The sequence below is a fragment of the Neodiprion fabricii genome, chromosome 2 (assembly GCF_021155785.1).
Source record: "Neodiprion fabricii isolate iyNeoFabr1 chromosome 2, iyNeoFabr1.1, whole genome shotgun sequence".
In the NCBI taxonomy this organism is placed as follows: domain Eukaryota; kingdom Metazoa; phylum Arthropoda; class Insecta; order Hymenoptera; family Diprionidae; genus Neodiprion; species Neodiprion fabricii.
In genome coordinates this window covers 22,762,998-22,785,687 of record NC_060240.1, presented here as the reverse complement: position 1 = coordinate 22,785,687, position 22,690 = coordinate 22,762,998, and the positions used below count along the sequence as shown (strand labels likewise).

The 22,690-nt window shown below is 35.2% G+C and overlaps 1 protein-coding gene across 4 annotated transcripts in view; it reads right to left on the bottom strand.

The window, feature by feature from the left end:
- Positions 1-866: 866 nt before the first annotated feature.
- The window catches only part of LOC124174724 (endothelin-converting enzyme 1-like), a 40,422-nt gene continuing 18,598 nt past the window's right edge, over positions 867-22,690 (bottom strand). For 3 of the 4 annotated variants that reach the window (XM_046554137.1, XM_046554135.1, XM_046554136.1), the window contains 12 exons: positions 20,103-20,308; positions 19,103-19,279; positions 18,373-18,471; positions 17,683-17,827; positions 17,216-17,430; positions 15,101-15,277; positions 13,202-13,364; positions 12,106-12,154; positions 11,488-11,555; positions 7,490-7,626; positions 7,117-7,284; positions 867-3,172 (listed from right to left, as the gene is read on the bottom strand). In XM_046554137.1, coding sequence (XP_046410093.1) covers positions 2,996-3,172; positions 7,117-7,284; positions 7,490-7,626; positions 11,488-11,555; positions 12,106-12,154; positions 13,202-13,364; positions 15,101-15,277; positions 17,216-17,430; positions 17,683-17,827; positions 18,373-18,471; positions 19,103-19,279; positions 20,103-20,308 — 1,781 coding nt within the window. In that variant the 3' untranslated portion in view covers positions 867-2,995. Of the gene's footprint in view, positions 3,173-7,116; positions 7,285-7,489; positions 7,627-10,887; positions 11,058-11,487; positions 11,556-12,105; positions 12,155-13,201; positions 13,365-15,100; positions 15,278-17,215; positions 17,431-17,682; positions 17,828-18,372; positions 18,472-19,102; positions 19,280-20,102; positions 20,309-22,690 lie in introns of those variants that run through there. The other variant, XM_046554138.1, reaches the window with a different exon arrangement.

Here is a 22,690-nt window from a genome sequence, read left to right as displayed (position 1 = left end):
ATACACCGTCGAAATTTAAACTTTTTCAGTTCGTTTGTTTTTTTAATATAGAAAGAAAAAGAGTGAGTTTTCTCGGTTGGTAAAGGTAAGAGTACTACATGACCTTAATCCTATCCCTGATCATATAGAGACATATCATCTGATAAGTTTCGAACACTAGTTAGTACATATATTAGTAGTTTCAAACTTTATATACTATTAATATAACTAGATGCCAGTTTTAAGCCAGTCATACTGGTACATTTTTTTGAAGATAGATTAAAAAGAATTTATTATTATATTATTGTGTCGAGAAAGTATTAAATTTTCAAATCTGAAATTCAAAATACAAGTCATATTCTTCAGTATTGATCGATTGCCCATTGTGTTTTTCAGTCCAATTAACAATTAATCCTGCACCGATTATGTGTTTTTTTGGCTACGCCGGCCATCTATCACGATATCGTTCTATGCCATTTTTAACCCGCTTAGGAGTGTACGAAAGTTCTAACAAAATGCATGGAATTAGTGTGAAATTTTTACTTGATGGACCAATAGTTTGCATTACAACAATTTCAGTTGTTTAACAAATATGCATTTTTAAACATTGGAAAACTCCCGAGATACCGAGAAACCCAAGTCAGGGCGTAACGATACCGTTACAGATAGTTGGCGTAGGGTTAACCATCATTTCAAGGTTGACAATATTTATTAAGTTGAATGGCTTCTTGAATTAATTTACTTCATTAAAATATTGTAGATTGCTGTTAATAAAAAATAAATGAATGTGCGGTTTTTTGAAAACCAACCACACTTCCCGTCTTCATAAGCTTCAGATTTTCCAATTAAATTGGAAAGCGCTATTTCCGGTAAATGGTGTTTTTTATTTTTACATTCCAACATTTAAGTAAAAAAAAAAGTATGGGCTTTGGGCAATAAAAGATTTCTGCTTACTTTAACATTGATGTACGTTTTTTTACTCCCAAAAATCGAAAAATAGGGTTTGTGGAATTTCGGTCTGTCAGTTTGTGGTTTTGTTCGTCAGATGAACTCTGTAATTGTAGGTAACCGTTTGTTTTCGGTTACCTTTAAGATTCTAAAAAAGCTGCAAATAAATCCTTCTTTATAAAAAATACCTATTCCCAAATTTACGAATGAACGAGGGGCTATTCATTGATAGTTAGGGAGCTGACTGCCATTTTGGTAAATGATTTGTTCGTCTTTCATATCGATAAGGATGAAAGTTCAGATCAATACAAATCGATTTGGTCCAGTTAATTAAGGTCCTACGTCCCTGCGTTTTTGAGTTACAGCGCTTCACAAATGTAAAAAAAAGGGTACTAAATCATGTGTTCGTGTCTGCCTCTTGGACTGATGGTCAGAATCGTCCTCAAAATGTTGAAAATCCAGAGACAGACATACAGGGCCCTGCATTATCACGGGACGTAGTTGTAAAAATTTAAAAAAAACTCTACTAAATCATTTGTTCGTCGTTCTAGTTGCGTCCATTCGATTCAATAGGGCTACCCAAATACAAAAAAAAGTTGGCAGACATTTTGGTCACTGATTTTGAGGTGTACCATTTTTTGAAGTTCGCGCAGAATCAAGGGAAAGTGGGTATTACGGCTATTTATTGTTGGTATTAATAGTTTTAGTATTATCATATTGTTCAGTCTTTTTTATTGGATCCAATAAAAAAAAAGAAAAAAAACCAGTTTATTACAACATCAGAAGACGCAAATAAATTTAAGGATGTATGTCGCGGATCGTCCCAGCCAAAAATTGTATACATACGATCAGACTTTTCGTACTTTGTTACTTAATAAAAATCTGACAAAAATCAACAACATTCGGCATGCTATGAACAACAATCATCAATAATAATATTGCCCAAAAGTTATTAACCAAATTGTTTAAACAAATAATTATTTAACAATTTATTATATATGTATAGGTATATACCTACACATATATCTATGTATAGGTATGCCCCAACTCTCTACGGAGTTATAACGATCTCACTTTCTTCTCTCTAAGAAAGAAAGACAAACTATACAGTTCATTTTATACCTGCGGGACGGCAGGTAACAGATTTAGAACCCGAATATTTGAAATATGTTTTTAAAATTGTTCCTGTCGGTTGCTTGTATGTAACATTAATTATTTTTATTAACATTTTGTAGGCGCAGAATTTTTTACTTGCGGCTTGGCGCGAGCGTAGAGTTAAAAAAAATTTATATTCAAACGGTCTGCATTTGGAAAATCAGGGGTCTGGATGTCTACCTCTGGATTTTGATCGGTTTGAGGATGATTCTAACCATCAGTCCAAGAGGCAGACACGAACAAATGATTTAGCATACCTTTTTTTTTTAATTTTTTAAGCGCTGTCAATTGACAACGCAGGCCTGTCATGGTGGCAGACCCGGTCCTTAATGTTTCTTATGGTACAAAATTTGATATTAATAATGTTTGCCAGACGAACAAATCATATAGAAATTTTGGCACCGAGCTCCCTAGCTATAAGGCTCCATATAAGTATCCAAGACGACACGATCGCTACTGAAAGCTTTGGCAACCTTCGACGTCGTTGGCGTCGCGGCGTCGTCTCTCAGCAGTCTTTATCTTCTTATGCAAATCTCACAGAGAAATTACTCACTATCGGTGAACAGCCCCTCGCGGACGAATTAAAAACCATGAGGCCGGGAAGTGTCCTCGACTTTTACAGAATTACCCAAATATATAATTTTTCAGAAACATTCATTTCTGCTTCTCGAATTTATATTGAAAATGAAAAAAACAAGATCATATCAGTCACAATAACGCTGTGCACCATTAGAAACGACATTTTGCATTCACTTGGAACCACTAAATTAGATTCGTCTAGGTGTATTATAAAACTTCTCACAAACAAAAGCGAAAGAAAATTGAACTCTGAAATAGGTTTTATCGTATAATATCCTGATTGTTCAGTGTTCTTGCGGAGCTGATTTTGTTAGGATATTTCTTCACCTGCAAGCTACCATAATATGCACTTATGATGTGGATTCATCGGACTTTCAGTCGGACAATGCCATGCTCTTGCGAATTCTGCATTGTTCGAAAGTGTGCCTATGACACGGAAGTGGTTAGGCGCATGGACGCCTTCTATCAGCTTTGATTTCAGAGCGCCGGTCGTATAATTGCCACACCAAACCTGAATAACATATTTGTAAAGTATTAGCTTCTTTTGTTAGTTTTAGAAAAATCAGTTCGAAAATACGATTTCAAAGAAATCTTGAAGTATATAACAAGGTATATCATTGTGAGGAAATTGTTGCATTAATTTGAAATCAGTCTTTCAAATTATAAAGATAAAGAAAGTTTTGGGTACAAAATAAAAATGAGTCTTGTGGCTGTAACAAGAAAATTCAGTATGTATTATTATTCTTTTTGATTATGGTCACCAATTTAATGCTGGTGCAACAATGAATTGATGTTGAGGTTTTCTTCAATTGAGAAATTGTAAAATACATAAATAAATTTAACATTGCGAAAACCAGAAAATGTAACATTCATAATTATAATGGCATTAAATAGTTACTTTTTATTTATTATCATAGCTTTCAGCGTGCCACTAATGCTACATTCTTTTGTCACTACTTTTGACAATTGCCTCTATTTGACGCTGTTTTAAACAGTTGCTACTAAATGCTACTATGTTCATTTTTCTCCAAGATTTTTTTGGTACTGTAATCGTCGTGCGTGAATTATTGACCCTTGCCTGTGAAATACATTGTTGTCATTTATTTATTTATCTATTATTACCAATTTTTCCTTCATGTATAAAGTGTACATAAGAAGGACGTATAGAGGGCAATAAATGCCCATACATAGGTTGGTTCTGATAAAATGAGGTAAAAAAAAGAGAGAGAAGAAAAAAAAGACAGAAAGAGGATAATAAAGAATATAAAATAAATAGATAAATTATTTCAAAGTATTCAATGAAGTGTGCGAGACAATACCTCATTAGATTATATTAACATAACAGATCAACAGTCAATTATATTGTGTGTAGTTCTAAAATTTTGCATTATATAGGAGTATCCTTTATCACAGCGAATATATTTTTTATAGTTTTTAACAGTTTAGTCTATCACAAGATTTATTTTTTATCCTTTAACTTTTTTTTAGCAGGTTATGACTAAAAGCTAACACTTTATGATCATTTGGAAGTTCATTGAAATATTTTATTGTTATAATCTTCGTAGTTTCTTTGCCCAATGTTCAAAGTATGCCTGGATAGCTGTATACTTTTGAAGCGTGTACTTTTAGTATTTCGTGCGCCTTCTATTCTAAATTTGTTGTATAGGTACAGTACCAATTAGTCGGAAAAAATTTGCTTGAGATCCAAGGTCTATCGTGATCCTGTTGACCAACTCCAATTATTTTTATGAGTCTACTTCGAAGTCTCAGTAGTGGTTTAAAAGTAGTGTCATAGATATCACCCCAACCTATAATACCTGCAATGCTACGAAAAAGCCCGTAATAAATTTGTAACAGCTGATTTCTAGATAGTACTTGCCTGAGTCTGTAGAAAACATATACTAGATACTTCGTTCTGTTGACTACGCTATTAACATAAAAATCCCACTTAATATTAGAATCAAAAGTTTCACCTAGGTATCTACAGCTAATTGTAAGTACTCTCTTCAACTGACTACCATTAAGTAATATATACAGTTTTTCAGGCACAGGGTCTTTATCATTTCCAAAGGTGACATAGACAGATCTTTTTAGACTTAATATAAGTTTGTTTTGGTAGAGCCAGGCGAAAATATGATCTAGTTTGCTGGACATTCGGACTGACAGTTCTATCCATGATTGTACATTCATTGGTACAACCGAAGAACGGTAGTGTTCTCAATATTGAGCCCTTGGGAACTCCTGAATTTGTATATACTGGTTGACTTTTAACACCATTTACCTTTGCAACTTGAGGTCTATCTTGTATATAACTTTTAATAAGTTTTAGAGATATACCCGTTATGCCTGTATGGTGTAATTTGCAGAGTAGGATTTGGTGATCAACAGAATCATAAGCCTTTGAGTAGTCGAGAAATACAACTATGTACAACTGTTATGGATGATTGAACGTATTTTGGTTCTTTCCATTTAAAGGATAGATACACCGGAAGGGTAGTTGTAATTTGGTATACTCTGGATTCGATAAGGACGTTAGCAGGGTACTATTTGAATGATACTGTTCAATGAATGTAGTGTGTCTAATGGTAAAAACATTGAATGATTTATTTACCAAGTTGGAGTTTATTGTAAAACATCAAAGTTCGAAAACATGATCTTTCCAATATTTAAATCTTCGGTTTCTCTTATTCCACTGATTGTCAGTTGAATAATTAATCATTTCATGTAACATAGTATGGTTTACACGTCTTTTTTTTTTTGCCTGCGTTTATGCGTACGTAAAGTGATCTTTGTTACGACAGTACGAAAAAAAGAGCATCGGAGTACGTAAAAGTGCACTTTGGTACTTAGAAGTGCTCTTCATATACTACGCTGTAAATTTTTTTTTTAAAAAACCATACTTTTGTTGCATAAAGTATCGTGTGCACTATGTAGTCCAATGAATAGGAGTTTTTGCCCTACAAAAGGTGGTGTAGCAGTGATTTTATATATATTATTTAGTTCCAGGCCCCGATGAAAAACCCAAGCTTTCGACCTTGGGAGGGTTTAGCTACGTCCGCCATCTTGGATTAAAGATACGAAAAAATGTCTTTTTTTTCAAAATAACTCCTGAATGATTGATTCTACGACAAAAATTCAAAGTCAACTCATTTAAACACCACCACAAGGTAAAGAAAGCGGCGTGTTTTTTTTTTTTTCTTTTTTTGTTGTATCCACAGTAGGCTTTATCCAACAGATGTTCTTGTTTTTTGCTCATATTCAATGATTTATACGAGGTTGAAGTTCGTAACGTTATCGTAACGAAACATTTGGGAAAAAATCACTATTTTCTTAATTTTATTTTTTATTTTTTGAACGGACTCTAATTTCTTTCTAATATAAATCTAAAGAAATTTCTTTAGGGTTGGCAACGCTGCGGGAATAGGTAATACAGTTTCATGCGTTTCTCAGTACCAACTACAAAACGTGCTTATTCCAATTCGTAATTGTCATATATTTACAAAGATAGTGATGTAATTGTAATAGGTCGAAAAGACAAGAAAAAAAGTTACCGGGAGGGATTTTAACCGGCAATCCACCGCTCACTAATCCGTCTACTTATCTGTTACGCCACGGCACTGTTTGAACTTCGCCGCACGTACAAAAGATTTAAACTAACTCGGATTCTTCAAAGTTGATTTTCTCGAAAAGGGCTACGTAGTGGGTGTTTTAGCTTTAACGACTTGAAGTCCACTTCATCGCCAACACTTACCACAAATTTCGTTAGAATCGGCGTCGGAGAAGTTACAAATGTACACTTGGGGACAATGAATCTGAGACGGCTTATTTTTTACACTAGACAGTTACGTTGGCAACACAGAGAAATCTACAGCGCCATAGTCGGCCAAGCGCGAAACTAACTCAATCTCAATAAACTTAACATAACCCATGACCGTCGAATCTAACCTTAAAATACCGCGGGTATAATGACTTGTTGGATTGACACGTCAATTCTACGTCTCAGATTCATTGTCCTCAAGTGTACAGAGCACTTGGGCTCATATATAAACTATCGATTGGAAACGCACTGCGATGCAGTTTACGACGTTTATTTAAAGTTTTATAGAAATTACTGTCAAACGAATCAAATACTAAAAACAAAATTCTAAAAATACTTTAGTGGGAAAAAATCTGATGACATACAAAGAAACCATTTTACGAAGAAAAGAAAGAGGAAACGGCAAAAGATTTTCGTTGGTTTTCGTATTAATAAGTACCGCCAAAAAGACGATTAGTTTATTGAGATGTGCCAATTTATAGGTAAACTTGACGTGTATTTAACGTGGATTTGTTTAGCTGCAAAATATTATTTTAATGCTGTCTAATCAAATATTGCAAAGAGAACGCGAAAATTTCAGATTCGTTACCAGATGCATTCTATGCCTGAAATTTAGAGAAGGAATTCAAGTTTTTTACCTGTGCGAAGCCCAGGAAGAATAATTGGTCCTGGGTGTACTCCGTCAATCCTGGCAGGGCTTGCTGACGACTCGGGTTCCGCATGGTTAAACGTTTATAAGCACGATAAGCTTCTCTTATTCCGCCGTTGTCTGCTATATTCTCTCCTTGGGTATTCAATCCGTTAACCTACAAGCATTTAAATAACTAAGGTGTAATTCCGTTTCGTATGTACTTTGCTCAACGGTAACTATCAGTTATTTCTTGCTCCTATCATATCAATAGGTGTTATACCTAAATTTATCTCAGGCATACAAAGTTTATTTCATTTATTTGACGAAGCATTAACGTCGGCTTTCAAGTCAACTGAATTAATAAGACTGACGAGACTCACCGTATAATGATCGCCCAATTCCGGTACATGGTAGTTGCTGTATTGTTTTATTATGCATTCTACCTTCTGGTGGTAGTGGATTAGTGTTTCATTACTCCACCATTGCCTCAGATTTCCATTTTCGTCGTATCTGCGACCTGTAACCATACTTATGCATTGGTTTGTTTGATGATTAAACGTATTTACCTGTAAGTACAGTTCTATTGGAATTGAATGTAGAGTATCTTCTAAAGAGATCACAAAGTGGTCCCCCTACTCCATGCCCATGGTGGCCACTGGTCAAGGATAACCGGAAATTTAGGGAAAAATTGGGACATTTTTTTGAAATCTTCAGTGGCCACCACAATGCCGGATGACGCCACGAGGTTTAAAGTTAACAAATAAAATAATTGTTTCTTACTATAATAAATTATATCCATCGGGCGCTCTCTGACTTCCTTTCTTTAAAGTCCTGCCGCAACCAAAGGGTTATACGGGATTCGGGTGGGACTGATATCTTCGGAAGAGGCTTTACATACAATTGCGATAGAACTTCACTTATAGGCAAGTTCGTCTAATCGTTGAATTGTAGTTCATGCCTCTTCCTCGAGATCACAAGGTAGATCTTTAAAGAATGTTACGGCAGATAATCGGTTACGGTAAATATGAGATAATAAGTCAGATGAAAGAGACATAACGCAAACAAAGGTTCATTTTGTAAATGAGTATTTGTTTCTTGGATATGCAGGTCAGTGAAAAAAAACGTCAATATGTTAACGTTTCGACCCAGGTGGGGGGGGGGGGCCCTCCTCAGAACGAATTTTTTTTAATAATCTGGTGCGAGAATTTTTTGGATAATAAAACTTGATACGGACATGACGATGAAACAGATTTACAGAATAAAAATTAGATGACCGTTACAGACGTTGAGACAACAACGGTCCAACGGTCCAACGCTCCAGCGGACCATTGTTGTCTCAACGTCTCTAACGGTCATCTAATTTCAACGTCCGTCGTTCCTTGCCAGTAAATTTGATCCAAGATGCGTGCTTGGGAGTTTCGTATTGCACTGTATAATTGTAATGTAGCAGTGTATTTTAAAATTTTATTCTGCAAATCTGTTTCATCCAAGTCTGTCCATATCAAGTTTTATTATCCAAAAACTTATCGCACCAGATTATTAAAAAAATTCGTTCTGAGGAGGGTCCCCACCCGGGCCGAAAGGTTAACAAATTGACGTATTTTTTCTCTGACCTGCATATCCAAGAAACAAATGCTTATTCGTCATTATCAAGGTCAAGAAAATCATATTCATTTCTTTTGTAAACGTGAGATAGTTTTGCCGATTAAATCATTATCGTTCGTCAAATTTAAGTCGAAAAATTTTACGAAAGTTTCTGAGTTTTTTTCCATCCCGCTGTTAGGCGGATGGTATCAATGTTTATATCCTTTCGCTTTGTTGCTGAGATGCATGTTGTGCACTATAAGTTGAAAACATCTCGGTATCAATACCATATTTTTGTCAAATCATTTTGATCCAGCGAACTGAGTGTCTGATAGAAAAGGGCATGATCTGCCATGCACCGATTGCTATGAAACTTATGTCACGTGTAGGCCATGACTCGAACTTTAATTGCTCGAAACAGCAACTCCAGATAGACAGCCGTTTTCGAAAATATAATTTGAAAGATCTGAGCGAGTTCATACTGCTCGTATGTTTATTGTCCAACAAGCACGTCCATGGCGCAGTGAAGAAAAGCTTATTAATCACGAATATGCCGGTTCACGTTTCACTGGGGTGACTTTTTTCAATCTTCCAATCCGTTTTCAATTCCTGCATTGCTCACATTGTAGACTTATGGAAATCACCTCAACAGATCAGCATTAAATGCATATTTTCTTTCCAAAAATAATTATAATTTTTTTTGGATTTATTATGTGAAATTTAAAAAGAATTATTATCAATGTCTTTCATTTATTTTGTAATGAATACAGTACAGAAGAGTAAAATTTAATTGTTTGAAGTATGACCTTTAGAATCAGTCTAGCAAGATCCAGGGTGATACGCGTAGTAAAAACACAGAAAACCATCGGTATCTCGAACACCTCACGAATGCGGGGTTCTTGAAGGCATAGGGAGTCTTCAGTACATCGACTGGAAAGCGAATTGCGTTGAAATTCATTAAAAGTGTAATTTCGGTGGAAAGTTCAGCGGGGGCACCATGCCTATCGCAGTACATTAGCAAAAGCTAGTGCAGACAATTGATGATGCACAATCGAATGTATTTTTATCCATTCTTCGCACGAAGTGATTTCCTGCTGTTGTTTGATCAGGTATGAACAATTTTATATGTGTTTGATGAAATTTTTTACTTGACGATAATTGTAAATGTCACAAGGCTGGACGAGTGGCATACATTTCGGGGGAATGGCCTTTATGGTGCACGTTGGCAGATCATCATCGTCTTGGGAAATTTCGTCATACAGCCCCGAATTGATTTAAGAACCAATCTAGTAGTAGCAGGACCACAACTTATTATAGAAACGATACCCTCTCGCCCGGCGAGGCGCTGCAGCGGTGGTTCATCTACGCCCTGATTGGTGGACTTCAATCGGCTCTAACTCGAACACCGTTGCTCTAAAAAAAAATTGTCAAGAGTAATTTTAGTCTTTTTTTGCGAGAAATCCGTAAGTGTCCGGTGTTCCCCGCATACTGAAACACCTTGCATGTGGAAAATGTAGATGCTCATTGATATCAATAAATAAATAATTTCAGTACACTCTCATGGATATACAGAGGTATATAAAAAATACAATAAATGAAGAAGACTGCGATTTAGATTCTATTTGAGGTTATAATACACTTTCGACAACTTCATATAAAATTTTGTTTCGAATTTTAATGAATGACACACATATATGAAAGAGCAGCCACGATTTATCGATCAAATCTAAGGAACTTTGACCATAATGATATACTCAAATATATAAATGGTATAAAATATTACTTACCCGCCGACTGTCACTTCGTGTGTTTCGGCTACGGCGGAATTTTCATTTTTATTGAAAAACTTTGCCACCATACCCACACCAATTTTTGGCACATTGTTTTGGTTGCCTTTTGGAAACCAATGCCGGTATTAATTTTGCAAAAATATTTACACCAAGAATAGTTACAGACAGATTTGGATCGCGTGTAAATAGCATGGGCTATTATAGCACGGGTCAACGTGTCTTAAATTTGGGACGAGCTATGGAGGAAAATCCGAATTTAGGATAGAATTTGAAATTCGCCCAATTAGCTTTGAATTCTATTCCCAACAGAGCTGTTCAGATTTTCGCCATCATAGAGTTCAAACGTTCACATAAATTTCGTACGAGTCGCGCGACTTATTACGTCATTTTTATTACTTATACAAAGCGCTTATACCAGAGGTCAGTCGAACTTGCATTTTGTTTCGAACCGCAAACAAGATAGCCGGAAGCCAAAAGCACTAATGAACATTACTATACATAGACATCATTATTGCATCATATTGTCACACAGCAGCCTTGTTCTAAGGTTGTAAATGAGCAGCCGTTTTGATAACTAGAAATAAAAATAGTAAGTATTGAGAATATTTCTGCCTACGATCTCGGTTTTCTTTGTCCATCAATTTTAATTCCACAATATCCAAACTTCTGTAGAGATCAATTTTGTTTTCTTTATCTTCAGATAATGAACTAGATTCCTTGAATTTTTCTATTATAGGAGTACAAAACATTTCTAGCCCAAATCCGGTGCCGCTTGCACGGCACAAAATAAAAGAATGGAGCTCCAGTTAGAGAGCGCACGACGAATGAAATTCATTATTAAAATAAGTTTATTTACTAACTTTAAATCTTGGGGCACTATCTGGCTTGGAGTAGGGGGACTATCTCGTGATCTCGGGGACGAGGCAAGAAGTACACACAATTGTATTAATTATTATATTGAAGCTAATTTAAACGGCTACCACCGTTTTCATAATTTGATTTACCTTGGTCGTCAAAGCCGTGCGTCAATTCGTGACCCATTATGGCTCCCATCGCTCCATAATTAATTGATCTAAGTGAAGAAAAGTATCGAGGTTATATTATTATTGACGTGAGACACCTAAAATTGAGTTTTCGTACACGAGTGTGCGTAAAGGACGCGGTTTTGATCGTTACGCAGGCGTAAGATTTCACAGACTCGTGTTTCATCCCACTTCACGCCCTTGTAACGAATACTGCTATTTAAATATAGTATTTGTGCCGAAAAAAATTCTGTATACATTTTTTTGATAAACTCCTAATTTTGAAAGACTACAACAATTAAAAAAGGTTGCAAGATTTAGAAATAAATAAATTATAGTTTCATTCAGAAAATGATGTTTGTTTTTTCTAAAACTTGTTGCATTTTTCATAAAAAAATGAATGTGGATTTTCTGAATATTCCCAAAAAATGTTGAAAAATATTTACAACATCTGTTATATGTTTCAAAAATAACAGTTTCACAAAGCATTTTATCCATCGGTATAGCATGACGGTTATTCTATCAGTAAATTTGACCTAGTGATTGGAAACACTTAAATTATTTTACTTAACTTTAACAACTTGAAAATTTTCAACTCACTCTATTCCGTTACCATAGAATGGTGGATGCAAAATGCCAGCAGGAAATGCTGAAATTAAAGAATGATTCAGGTAAACCAGAAGTGGAAATTGAGAAACCTTTCCAGGCAGCAAAAACCAAGGAAATATTTAGAAAACATTTCAGGATGGTTTTCATATCTTATTTGATAATTTAAAAATGATATTTTGAAGATATCAGGCATCTATTGTATATCACTAATCAACACAAAGAACCGTCTAGAGACGTTCCATGGATGTACCGTGGAAAACGATAGAGACCAAGAGACCGAATTCGGGTGGTGAGGGTAGGCCTGTATATGGCAGTCACCTGGCAGTGCTATCACTGATCTTTATACTAACTGGATGGCTGACTCCTATGCTTGCAGCACACAGAAGCTTGTACCGATTACAAGCCCCAAAAACCGATACTAGAGCCGCAATACGCGAAGTTAAACTAACAGGTCACGAGGGTGGTAGCCTATCAGGAACAGATCAAGTCACGTGGTTCTGTCACTTTAACCAATGACATACACAGCGAACCACGTGATTCGTTAGTTCCATGGAGGCTATTGAAGCGCTGGTGTCGATTTCGTCTGCTTCTAATAGACTCAAGCCGAGGATGCTGTAGTCAGCCATTCGGTTAGTATAGATATCAGTGAGCGCTGCTAAGCGTAGAATACTTGCGCAATGCGGTATTGCACAATCAAATAATTAAAATTAATTCGAGTTTCTCTTCCTACCTTGAAACAGATGAATGTGGAGATGCGTAGTGTCGGATTGCGCAAGTATTCTACGCTTAGCAGCGCCGCCAAGCGGTTGCAATATATTGGCCCACCTGAAACTACGGGCTTCGATAGGAGATTGGTCTCCTGGTCTTCTTGATATGGTACCTGACTTTGGAGTGATTCATCTCCTCAAAATCTCAGGGTATAAGATTTTCACGGTTTTTGCTTTTTGGGTAGATTCGTTATGAAAGCGATGTTTATATTCATGCCATGACATTATACTCTTTAATTGAAAGAGTTTACGGCAATCGTGAAGTTTCATTCGATACTATTTTATTAAATGGTCCATGAATTATATTATTTATTACTTACTGACGGAATTTAAGATAGCGCTATAAAATGCGTTCACGGTGGTTCCGGTTGAAATCCACCTATTTTTATCAGGCTCCTTTCTCAAACTATTCAAACTCTTCCGTACGCCAATATTGGTCAGTTTCAAGAACGTCTCAAAAAGCCTCTTGTCCACCACTTCAGCCTGATGCAACAAAAAAACAACATCATTCAATCACAACTAAAATTACAGTAATCGATGCATGAATTCGAACAGCCCATCTTCGTGGATTGAAAACAAGCCGGAAAATAGTATATTTCGCGATACTTTTAATGAAAAAAGGAAAGATATAGGTTTATTGGTAGAGAGAGAGAGGGAAAAAAAGATTTCAAAAAATTTGCTACGTCCTCAGTCTCTCTTCGTACTCACAACTTATTCTTCGTTCTTTTTATCTAGTAGACTCTCAATTTCACCCAACTATCTCCTCTCGTTCCCGGAACCCTAATCATGTATTCCGTTCTTTGCATTCGCCAACGCTTCATTCCGCTCTCCCTATATACTCACTATTAAGTCATATATCATTTAGTCAAGATGTAAATTCACCTCTCTTCCCTTTTTCCTCCTCCACATTTTCTCACTGTACTCTTCATATTTTTGACAATAAATCAATTACACACTCAAACATTCAACTCCTCAATGCGCACGTGCGCATAGTCGACGGGTAACGAACTCGAAATAGGCCGTGATAACATCACGCCTGGGTATGGATGCGGTCATCGATATCCGCTCGTCGCGATCACAATCATCCATCCCGTAACAAATTCATAAAGAAATTTGTAAATTTATTTTGATATAAATAAACAAACTCAGAAAAACATGATCGTTCATTTAGAAAAAGTAATAATAAGGAAACAAGCCGGAAAAACAGTTTTTTCGCGACACTTTTCACCACCAGGAGAAGGGAAAAGTCTGTTGGTATGTCCGACAAACTGCCACGATTATTTCAAAAACGGCCGGGTGAAAAATCTGTAACAGATAGGACTTTACAGCCAAATGAAAAATTTTGAAAAGAAAACTAGGAAAAAAAAATTCTGAAAAACCAAAAACTAAAAATTACTTTTTTATATAAATGTATAAACAGGGAAAAATATAATCATTTACTTAGAAAAAGTCATAAGTAAGAAAAGGTATAGGTCTCTAGATTAAACATTGAGAAACAATTCATTTCCAGTAGAACCGGAACTTTAAATTAAACGGGACATGGCGATTTCTCATGCCCATCATTTGATTACAGAATCCTGTAAGTTTCAAATTTTTTCATCGAGCTGTTTCCGAGACCACCGTGGGAATTTGTGAGACACACTGACAGACCGACAGACCGACATTTTCTAAGAACCAGTCTTTCGGATTTAAGAGGTTCTAAAACGTAAAGATTAGGCGAAATTAAAAAAGTGATTTTCGATTGAAACCAATATTTTTTTTATGTCACCGAAGATGATGAAAAGTAAAAATTCGAACTGTATATGATATCACATTCAAATGATGAGCATAAAAAATTGCCATGTCCTGTTTTCTTCGAACGTACGCTACTATCGAACATAATTTATAAAACTAGAAATAGTCAGACACAATTCATACGACGTTGAGAGAAAATTTGATATGAATTGCTATTAAACTAATAAAATAATGCAATAAGAAAAAATTTCATGAAAAGAGAAAGTTTTAACGACAGAAGATTTTGATCATACTTGATGGTACTACTAGTACATTAATTGGTTTGTTTAGTAATGTAAAGTAACGCGAAAAACACTATTTTCACGTTTTGCTTCTAACTAATAATGAAACTAACCAGCTGCTTAACTATTCAGTTTACACATTCAATCTAGACGAGCTGACAGATGATACAATATCCTAATGAATAAAAATGCACTATCACTTACGCCATTATAAAATTCATTCAGACGGTCTGGATTGGTTATCCATTCCGGGAAGCCGACAAATGGTCTTATAGCTGCTAATTTCTTGTGGGCTGTGGCTCTTGTACCTGCATCCATCCAGTCCAGCTCCGCGACCATTTCATCGAATGCGTCTTTAATGTCCGAGAGCATTTCTAATGCCTTAAAAATCCCAAATTTAATACATAAAACGATACTCATGAGTCGATGATTCACTCGTCTTCGTCTCGGGCGTCTTCGGCACCCTTAACTCCAAGTTGTACATCATCATCTGACCGTCTGTAGAAATAGTAATTAATTAAGGATATACTGGCTATACATTCTCAACGAAAAGTGAGTTTCGTCGACAATATTGAATACTTTGTGATAAGATAAAAATCGAAAAAAATCAGCCACAATAAAGGTGATAAGGATATTAAATTTGAACAATAATAATGCCTAAAAGTTATCAAATAATTATTTAAACAGAACGTCGTTTAACAAATTTTTAGGCAGTTTTTTTTTGTCAAGTGAAATGAATTCGTTGATTTTTCTGAATGCGGATGATTTTTTAAAGAATCTTCTCATTCTTTTGAAATTTCTGTTTTCGAAAATTTGTAAAGGCTGTACTTGCGACCCTATTCGTTCAATGCCCCGGAAACTTATTAATTGTAATGTACAATTTTTTACGAAAACGTATCCAAAATTCACGATTTTTCCTCCATTTTTCAAAATTTAAAATTTTTGAAAATGGAAATTTCAAAATAATGAGGAAATTCTTTGAATCTTCATGTGTGTTCAAAAAAATTCTCAATTTTATTTCACATGGCAGAATAAAAAATTCACGAAAAATTTGTTGAACAATGTTTTGTTTAAACAATTTATTTATAACTTTTGGGTATTATTATTATTCGAATTTAATTTTCTTATTGTCTTTATTGTGGTTGATTTTTCCGACTTTTATTTCATCATAAAGTATTCAATATTGTCGACAAGACACACTTTCGGTTGAGGATGTATAGCCAGTACATCTTTCAGCACCAACCATTTTCGAAATCTATCGAAGCGCTTTGAAATAGTAATATATATAACTCACTTGTGAAATAAACACATTGCGTTATTTGGGTTAGGTTAGGATTCTGGTAATTATTTAAATGCAGAATAATAATACTGAATCAGTGCGTGAAATCAAATTTATCGTTCAATTTATGAATAATCCGAGCAGTAAAAAATGAACTTTCGATTCATTTTTCACAAATGATCACAGCAATACTTAATCGAACTCGTTTCAATAATTTGTTATGGAAGTAATTGAATTATCTTCAATTTTACATTGCGAAAGTAATTGGTGATTGAAATTTTTAAAATTACACATTATCAAAGTAATTTGTAGCTGAATATATAATCAATTTAAAAATGTACTTAAAAACTTGCAACATTCCTTACAACCCAAGTAGCATACAGTTTACTAATATTTGAATTATTAGCGGTAAAATATCAAGCCAACTAATTTCAAGACATGGATAAAAAGGGCTATATGAAGCTAATAGCGGAGTACGTATACGTATCAGATCAACCATAAGTCCACAATTGCCCGCTACATCGTCAACTACAGAGTCAATAGCACAGAAGTAACGATCTCGCAATTAATGCCGTAATTAAAAAGCAGTGACGGGAAACTTTCCAATTTTAATATTGAGGAGATGTTGTTGGTCCTCTCATGAATAGTGCAATGACACGTACTATATTGCAATCTTTTTCTTTGTTAACTGTCTTTTTATAGCGACATTTTCGAAGACATTCGTGGACACAGTATTGGCTGTATCGGCTTATTGGTAATTACTATACCATGGCCTCAGGAAACTGACAGTCAGCATTTTACCAACTTTTTACGAAATTTATTTTTGTTGATTTTATGCCAGCTTTAAATAGTCAAATCATAATCGACACCCCCACAAATACGGCATCGAGAAATTGGCTTCAGATAAATTCATAAAAATGACTAGATTTTACAGTGAACTTGAACTACTTATTTCGTGTTTGTTGTCTAGGAATAAAAAAAGATGATTCCGTTTAGCAAAAATGTGAAGTGAATGAGAAATCGAAAATCTATGATAATACCTTCTCTCTGGAGTGTTCGTTGAAATGTCGTTGTATATATAAGTAACTGAGGGCCATTCCAAAATTAGAATTCACGTTTCCAGTACACCCTTTCCATCTTGCAGTCTTCTCCTTCAGTCCAAACAGTTTTTGAGAAAATTCGAATCCAAGATCACGGAATTTTTGTAGCGTCAGTGGCGCAACTGTTGAATACACACCCCACCATGCGTACCTTGCTGAAAAGATATTCCAACATCAAGGAGCAAGTTGAAACTCATTGTCAGTAAGAGACATAGGGAGTTAGCGAAACGTACCAAAACTCTTTGAACATTTAAAATTTGTAATGTCGTGAGATTATCGCCAATTGCAATATATACCGTATGCAGAATTTTTCTTTATGAAAATTTTTCACGAGCATCATATCCATTTATTCTAATCCAAATAGTGTACGAATCATCTAACAACGTATAAAAAAATTACAATGTCACCTAAAGTTGCTGGGGGTATATTTGCCAATAAGCCTGGCAGCTTTCGAAGGTACTCCAAATCCATGACAATGATCCGGTCCACGTCATTGTTTATTGTAACATTTGTATTATTGAAAACAGCACCCAAGTACGTTGTCCAATTCCACTGAAACCGTTGTAGGTATAATTATTCCTTTATTTTAATATTAATAATAGACAGTCAGGCTGGGGAGATTCGTGTTTGCAGGCAATTTTTATGAAATTTTCTGTCACATGGCTGCATTATACATTTCAGCAGAAGCGAAAGGTTAATCACTGTTGTAATCTGTCGTACCGTATGCCTCGTAGTCGTTACGTAATCATTGTTATTATCATCAATCAATATCATTATCCCTTGCAATATCATATAATTTTTCTAATCGTCGTAATCGTTGAGATATTTTTGTAATCGCTATAATCTTTGTAATCTACGTATTTACGTTGTAATTCTAGCACTCTTTTTGTAATCCTCTTACCCTGTGTAATCACTTTGTAATCCGTATAATTTTTCATCCTTAGCAATCTATTCGCCATGCTCTGTTATGAAGTAGTATCAACTTGATATACTTGTAATCGTAATTGTGATTACCCCCCCCCCCCCTCAAATAGAAGGAAAAATATAACCAACTTTATCAAAGAAAATACTACATACTACAAAGTATACATTCATACCTGCTGAGCATACAGATCCGTCAGACGCTGCAGTTCGGTGACAGTAATATCGTGAAATAAGTGATTTACGCTTCTCCTTTGTTCTGGTGTTGTCACAATCTGGTAGAATGATAAGACACACATTTTGTTAGCAATGAGCTTGTATTATTTCCGAAAATTACAAAATACATCTCAGAAAGTTGAAAATTGAAAGTTGAAAAAAGAACGTGTTGACGGGTTTCGGGAAGCAAATGACTAATGATATACACATGGATTGTCTTTTTGGTTTTACGATATTTATCCATTTGTAGTATCATAGAAGTCAGTTTTGATTTTTGTAATATAATTAGCAGAACATAGGGATATGAAAAAGAGTTTGAAGATTATCAACGGAAGTTGACCATCAGTATTATTAATAAAAATTATTATATCTATTATGTAAGTTAGGATTAACTTGGAGTTCATCGATCAATAATAAATAGTAAAATTGCATGTACAGTAAATTTTTGTTTGGGTATTATGTGATTTATTGATACAGAGGACAGTTTAGTAAGATTAAATACGGCTACCAGCAGAATATCTTGCGCTCAGTTTTTTTAACCTTACAATTCCTAGTCAATGACTATTGTTTTCCGCATAGATGACCGCGGGAGTTCAATGACCCGCGGAACGTTGCAATAAACCGATTTTTAAATTAAAGAATGGTTTGGAGTGATTGAATAAGAATTATATTGAAATCAACGACTTTCACCTTCGCAATTTCAGTACTGAATCCTATCAGTTCGTTAGCAAATGCAGCACTCTTGTTGCCAGCGCCAGCCAACTCCATCATCGATGTTACATACTTTCTATATTCCTTCAACTCCGATTGGAAACGTGAAGGCTCCAAAAGATATCTTTCGCTAAAGCCAGGGGAAACCTGTTCCATCTTTGTTAAAAAATACAAAACACATGAATTTTATTCTCAATTAACATTTCGAAAGTATTTGGCCTTTAAGCCTTTCGTGTATACATTTTTCCTTACGTGCGGTTTACTTTAAATTTTGCATACATGGGCTTTAGGGTCGCTAATTACGAATCTGAACTCGATATTCAAAACTTCAAGATGGCGGATCCAATATGCCGGACAAAGTAAAACATCAATAAGAAATTTTTTTTACGAGTATTAAGTTTGTGTAAAAATTGGCATTCGGATTTTCATGGTAGATTAACCGAAAATGCTGTTTTGTGGAAAAGTACGAATTTTTATCATTTGTTTACACATGCTATTTTTGCAATAAATAAATTTAATATTTTTTTTTAAACTTATAAATATTTTAGAGACCATATGGAACTACAAAACTCTGAAGCTATTACCAAAAAAGTAATTTAATAAAACGTTGCAAAAAAAGGTGGGACGCTGGGCATCCCAGCATGAATTAAAGGGTTAAGCACGTATATCAAGCTTCACATGGGGAAAAAATTATAGAATAATAAATGATGCCGAAATCAATTATCGTACTATAAGTTCTCATGGGTAGTTGTAACGACGACTTATATAGGTACGGTATTCCCTCCGAATAGGGTCCCTCTAAATAAGGCCGCTTCACCTAATCCTCGCTTGAGCGCTTCCCCCCTATATGTTTCTGTTTACGGGTGTTTAATCAATTACGTCTGGTTAGGAATACGCAGCCCTGTTTCGAAGTTAAACGAGCGGCCCTATTCCGAGGGTATTCTGTATATTCATGAATTATCAGTATTCCGTGTATTACCGTCATTCGGTTTCTTGTCGTGTCTCTGACATCCTCGTTTATGTAGAAATTTACAAAGAGATTGAGCCCCAGTACTCTCTGGACAACTCCGGATAAATTGGCTAAATTCAGAGGTTCGATGTCATTTCCCAGGGGTGGTTCTCTGGGTAAGCCCAATCGAGATAGAACGTCAAATATTGGTTCGAGGCCCAGTTCTTCAACGCTTTCTACGAACAGAAATGGAATATACATATGTCTACAATGCCATAACCCGATTGACACTTGTTAATAGTAGCGTGGATACGAAAATGACACCTACATACATACACACACACACACACATATATATATATAACCCTAGACTTGTATATTTGTATTTTTGCTTTCAATACCATTCTTATGACACTATCAGGTGTTCAGTACAGTCAAAAAACTGTGAAAACTAGAAAATTAAGAAAGAGAAGTTTAAGATCAATATTTGATATCGACAATTATCAGGGCTGTGTGCGTACCAGAATTCTTTGGGTCCGATCGGGTCAGGAAATATCTATTAGTTTCGGTCGGGTTCCCGAGATGTTCGGGATTCCTGAAAACTGAGGCTGAAGTTAGTAACGCTAACGTGACGAAAGATTGGGGAGAAAATTACTATTTTGCAAATTTATAGTGACTTTGAAGTAGTTAAGTTTTCAAAATACGAATACGTTTTGCCTCATTATGATTTACTGAATTTCAGACATTCTTGAAATTGTGAAATAACGATTTTTCGGAACGTTTATCATTATAATATCGTTACTCACTTCAGCCTGATGAAAAATTTGCGGTTTACGAAAATATCGGGATTCCCGAAAACATCGGGATTCATAAAAATGTTGGGATTTCCGAATACATCAGGGTTCCCAAAATTATCAGTTTGTTCGAAATATTCGAGATTCCCGGATCCCCCGATAAAAGGTGATATACCTTTTTACTGGAAATATTGATGTTATTTGGATATACTATTTACTATTTGCAGTTAGTATGTAGTATTTGTCCAACATTATAAATATTAGATAAGTTGGGTAACCCACATTTCGGGTTTTTCAAAGATTTCTGGTTTCCCGTAACAAGTAGGTACTGAGGAGAGGTTTCTTATCAATAACTAATGTAAGATAATCATATATTGATAAGTTTTGTATTAGAAATGTATCCGCTCAATTTAGAAAAAATAGAAAGCTACGATTAAAAAAAAAGTGGTTCATGGATCAATAATCTGAGATGGCTTCGATTGCACCTCTCGTTAATACCAACAATTCGAATACTTGGTCTAATTTTAGTGAATATAGCTCATTCTATTGGCAAATGAATTCTGTAAAAATTTTCTGTCAAATACTTTTGCCAAGATGAATATATTTTAAAATAAGTTCTTAGTTTAGGCATTGTATTCGGCCATGGAACCTGTAAGTATTGATTTTATAGCAGGCACTCTTCAGTTGAAAGCTACGTAAAATTTTAAACTCGGTTAGTAGTGGATAATTCAGTCATAAGAAAAGAGAGTCAAATCTATTGAAATTAAGTATATGATACGTCGATACGGTATTTTCATGTAAAACGGCGGGATAGCATGATGTCTGAAAAAATGTTGATATTTCGGATCTTACCGTCTAAATCCATTGGTTTTTATTTTGTTTCTTTGTACATTGAAGAGACATCTTTTTGGACCGATTTATCTTGATCAATTTCATTTGCGCCTGTTCAGTCATTATTTCATAATTCTCTACACCTGATACATCGTCAAGATTGCGCAAAACTTTATTTCCTAAAATTTTAAGGTTTGTAGAATACCCATTCACCGTCACAACTTAATTATTTCCTAATATTTTATTTTTATTGGGCACATCATGGTTAGCTCACATAGCTCCAAAGAGCACATTTGATGTTGCCTTGCTACACGATTTCAATGTAGCCGCTACCAATTCACGCCGCGTAGGATTTAAGGTCATGTAGTACTCTTACCTTTACCGACCGAGTAAATTCACCCTTTTTCTTCTTATATTTTATAAACAAATGAACGGATGTTCTCACCATCGATATTAACAATCGATGTTTCGATGTTTTCAGAAGAACATTGATACTTCGATGATACGGAATTGAAACAATCGATAATACGATGTCGATATTTTTTACTAACATCGCCCGTACCTATATCCCTACCTTGCACCCAAAAGAATACAGGAAGGACGGATTTTCGGTGGTTGCTTGTTATTTTTAACGTCATTTAGTACTCCTACTCTTACCGACAGAGCAAACTCACCCTTTTGCTTCCCATATTAAATAAACAAACGAACGGAAAGGTTCAAGTTTCGACGGAGCGTCGTTATTTTGTAGCGGAATTCAGGAACGTTACTCATATCCCGAAAATCGTCAGAAAAATGTGTAGTTTTTTGACACGTGTTACTATTCCCACATTTCCCGCATTTCAGGGGCGAAAAAGTGTGTAGCTTAGATACTTTGCGCAATTCCGGAAAGAATGAAGAGTAAAATGAGCCATAGTGAGACTGTTGTCATGCAATATTGAGGTCGCTAGACGAGAACTAGGAATTATAATGATTTCATAAATAAAAAATGCTCTC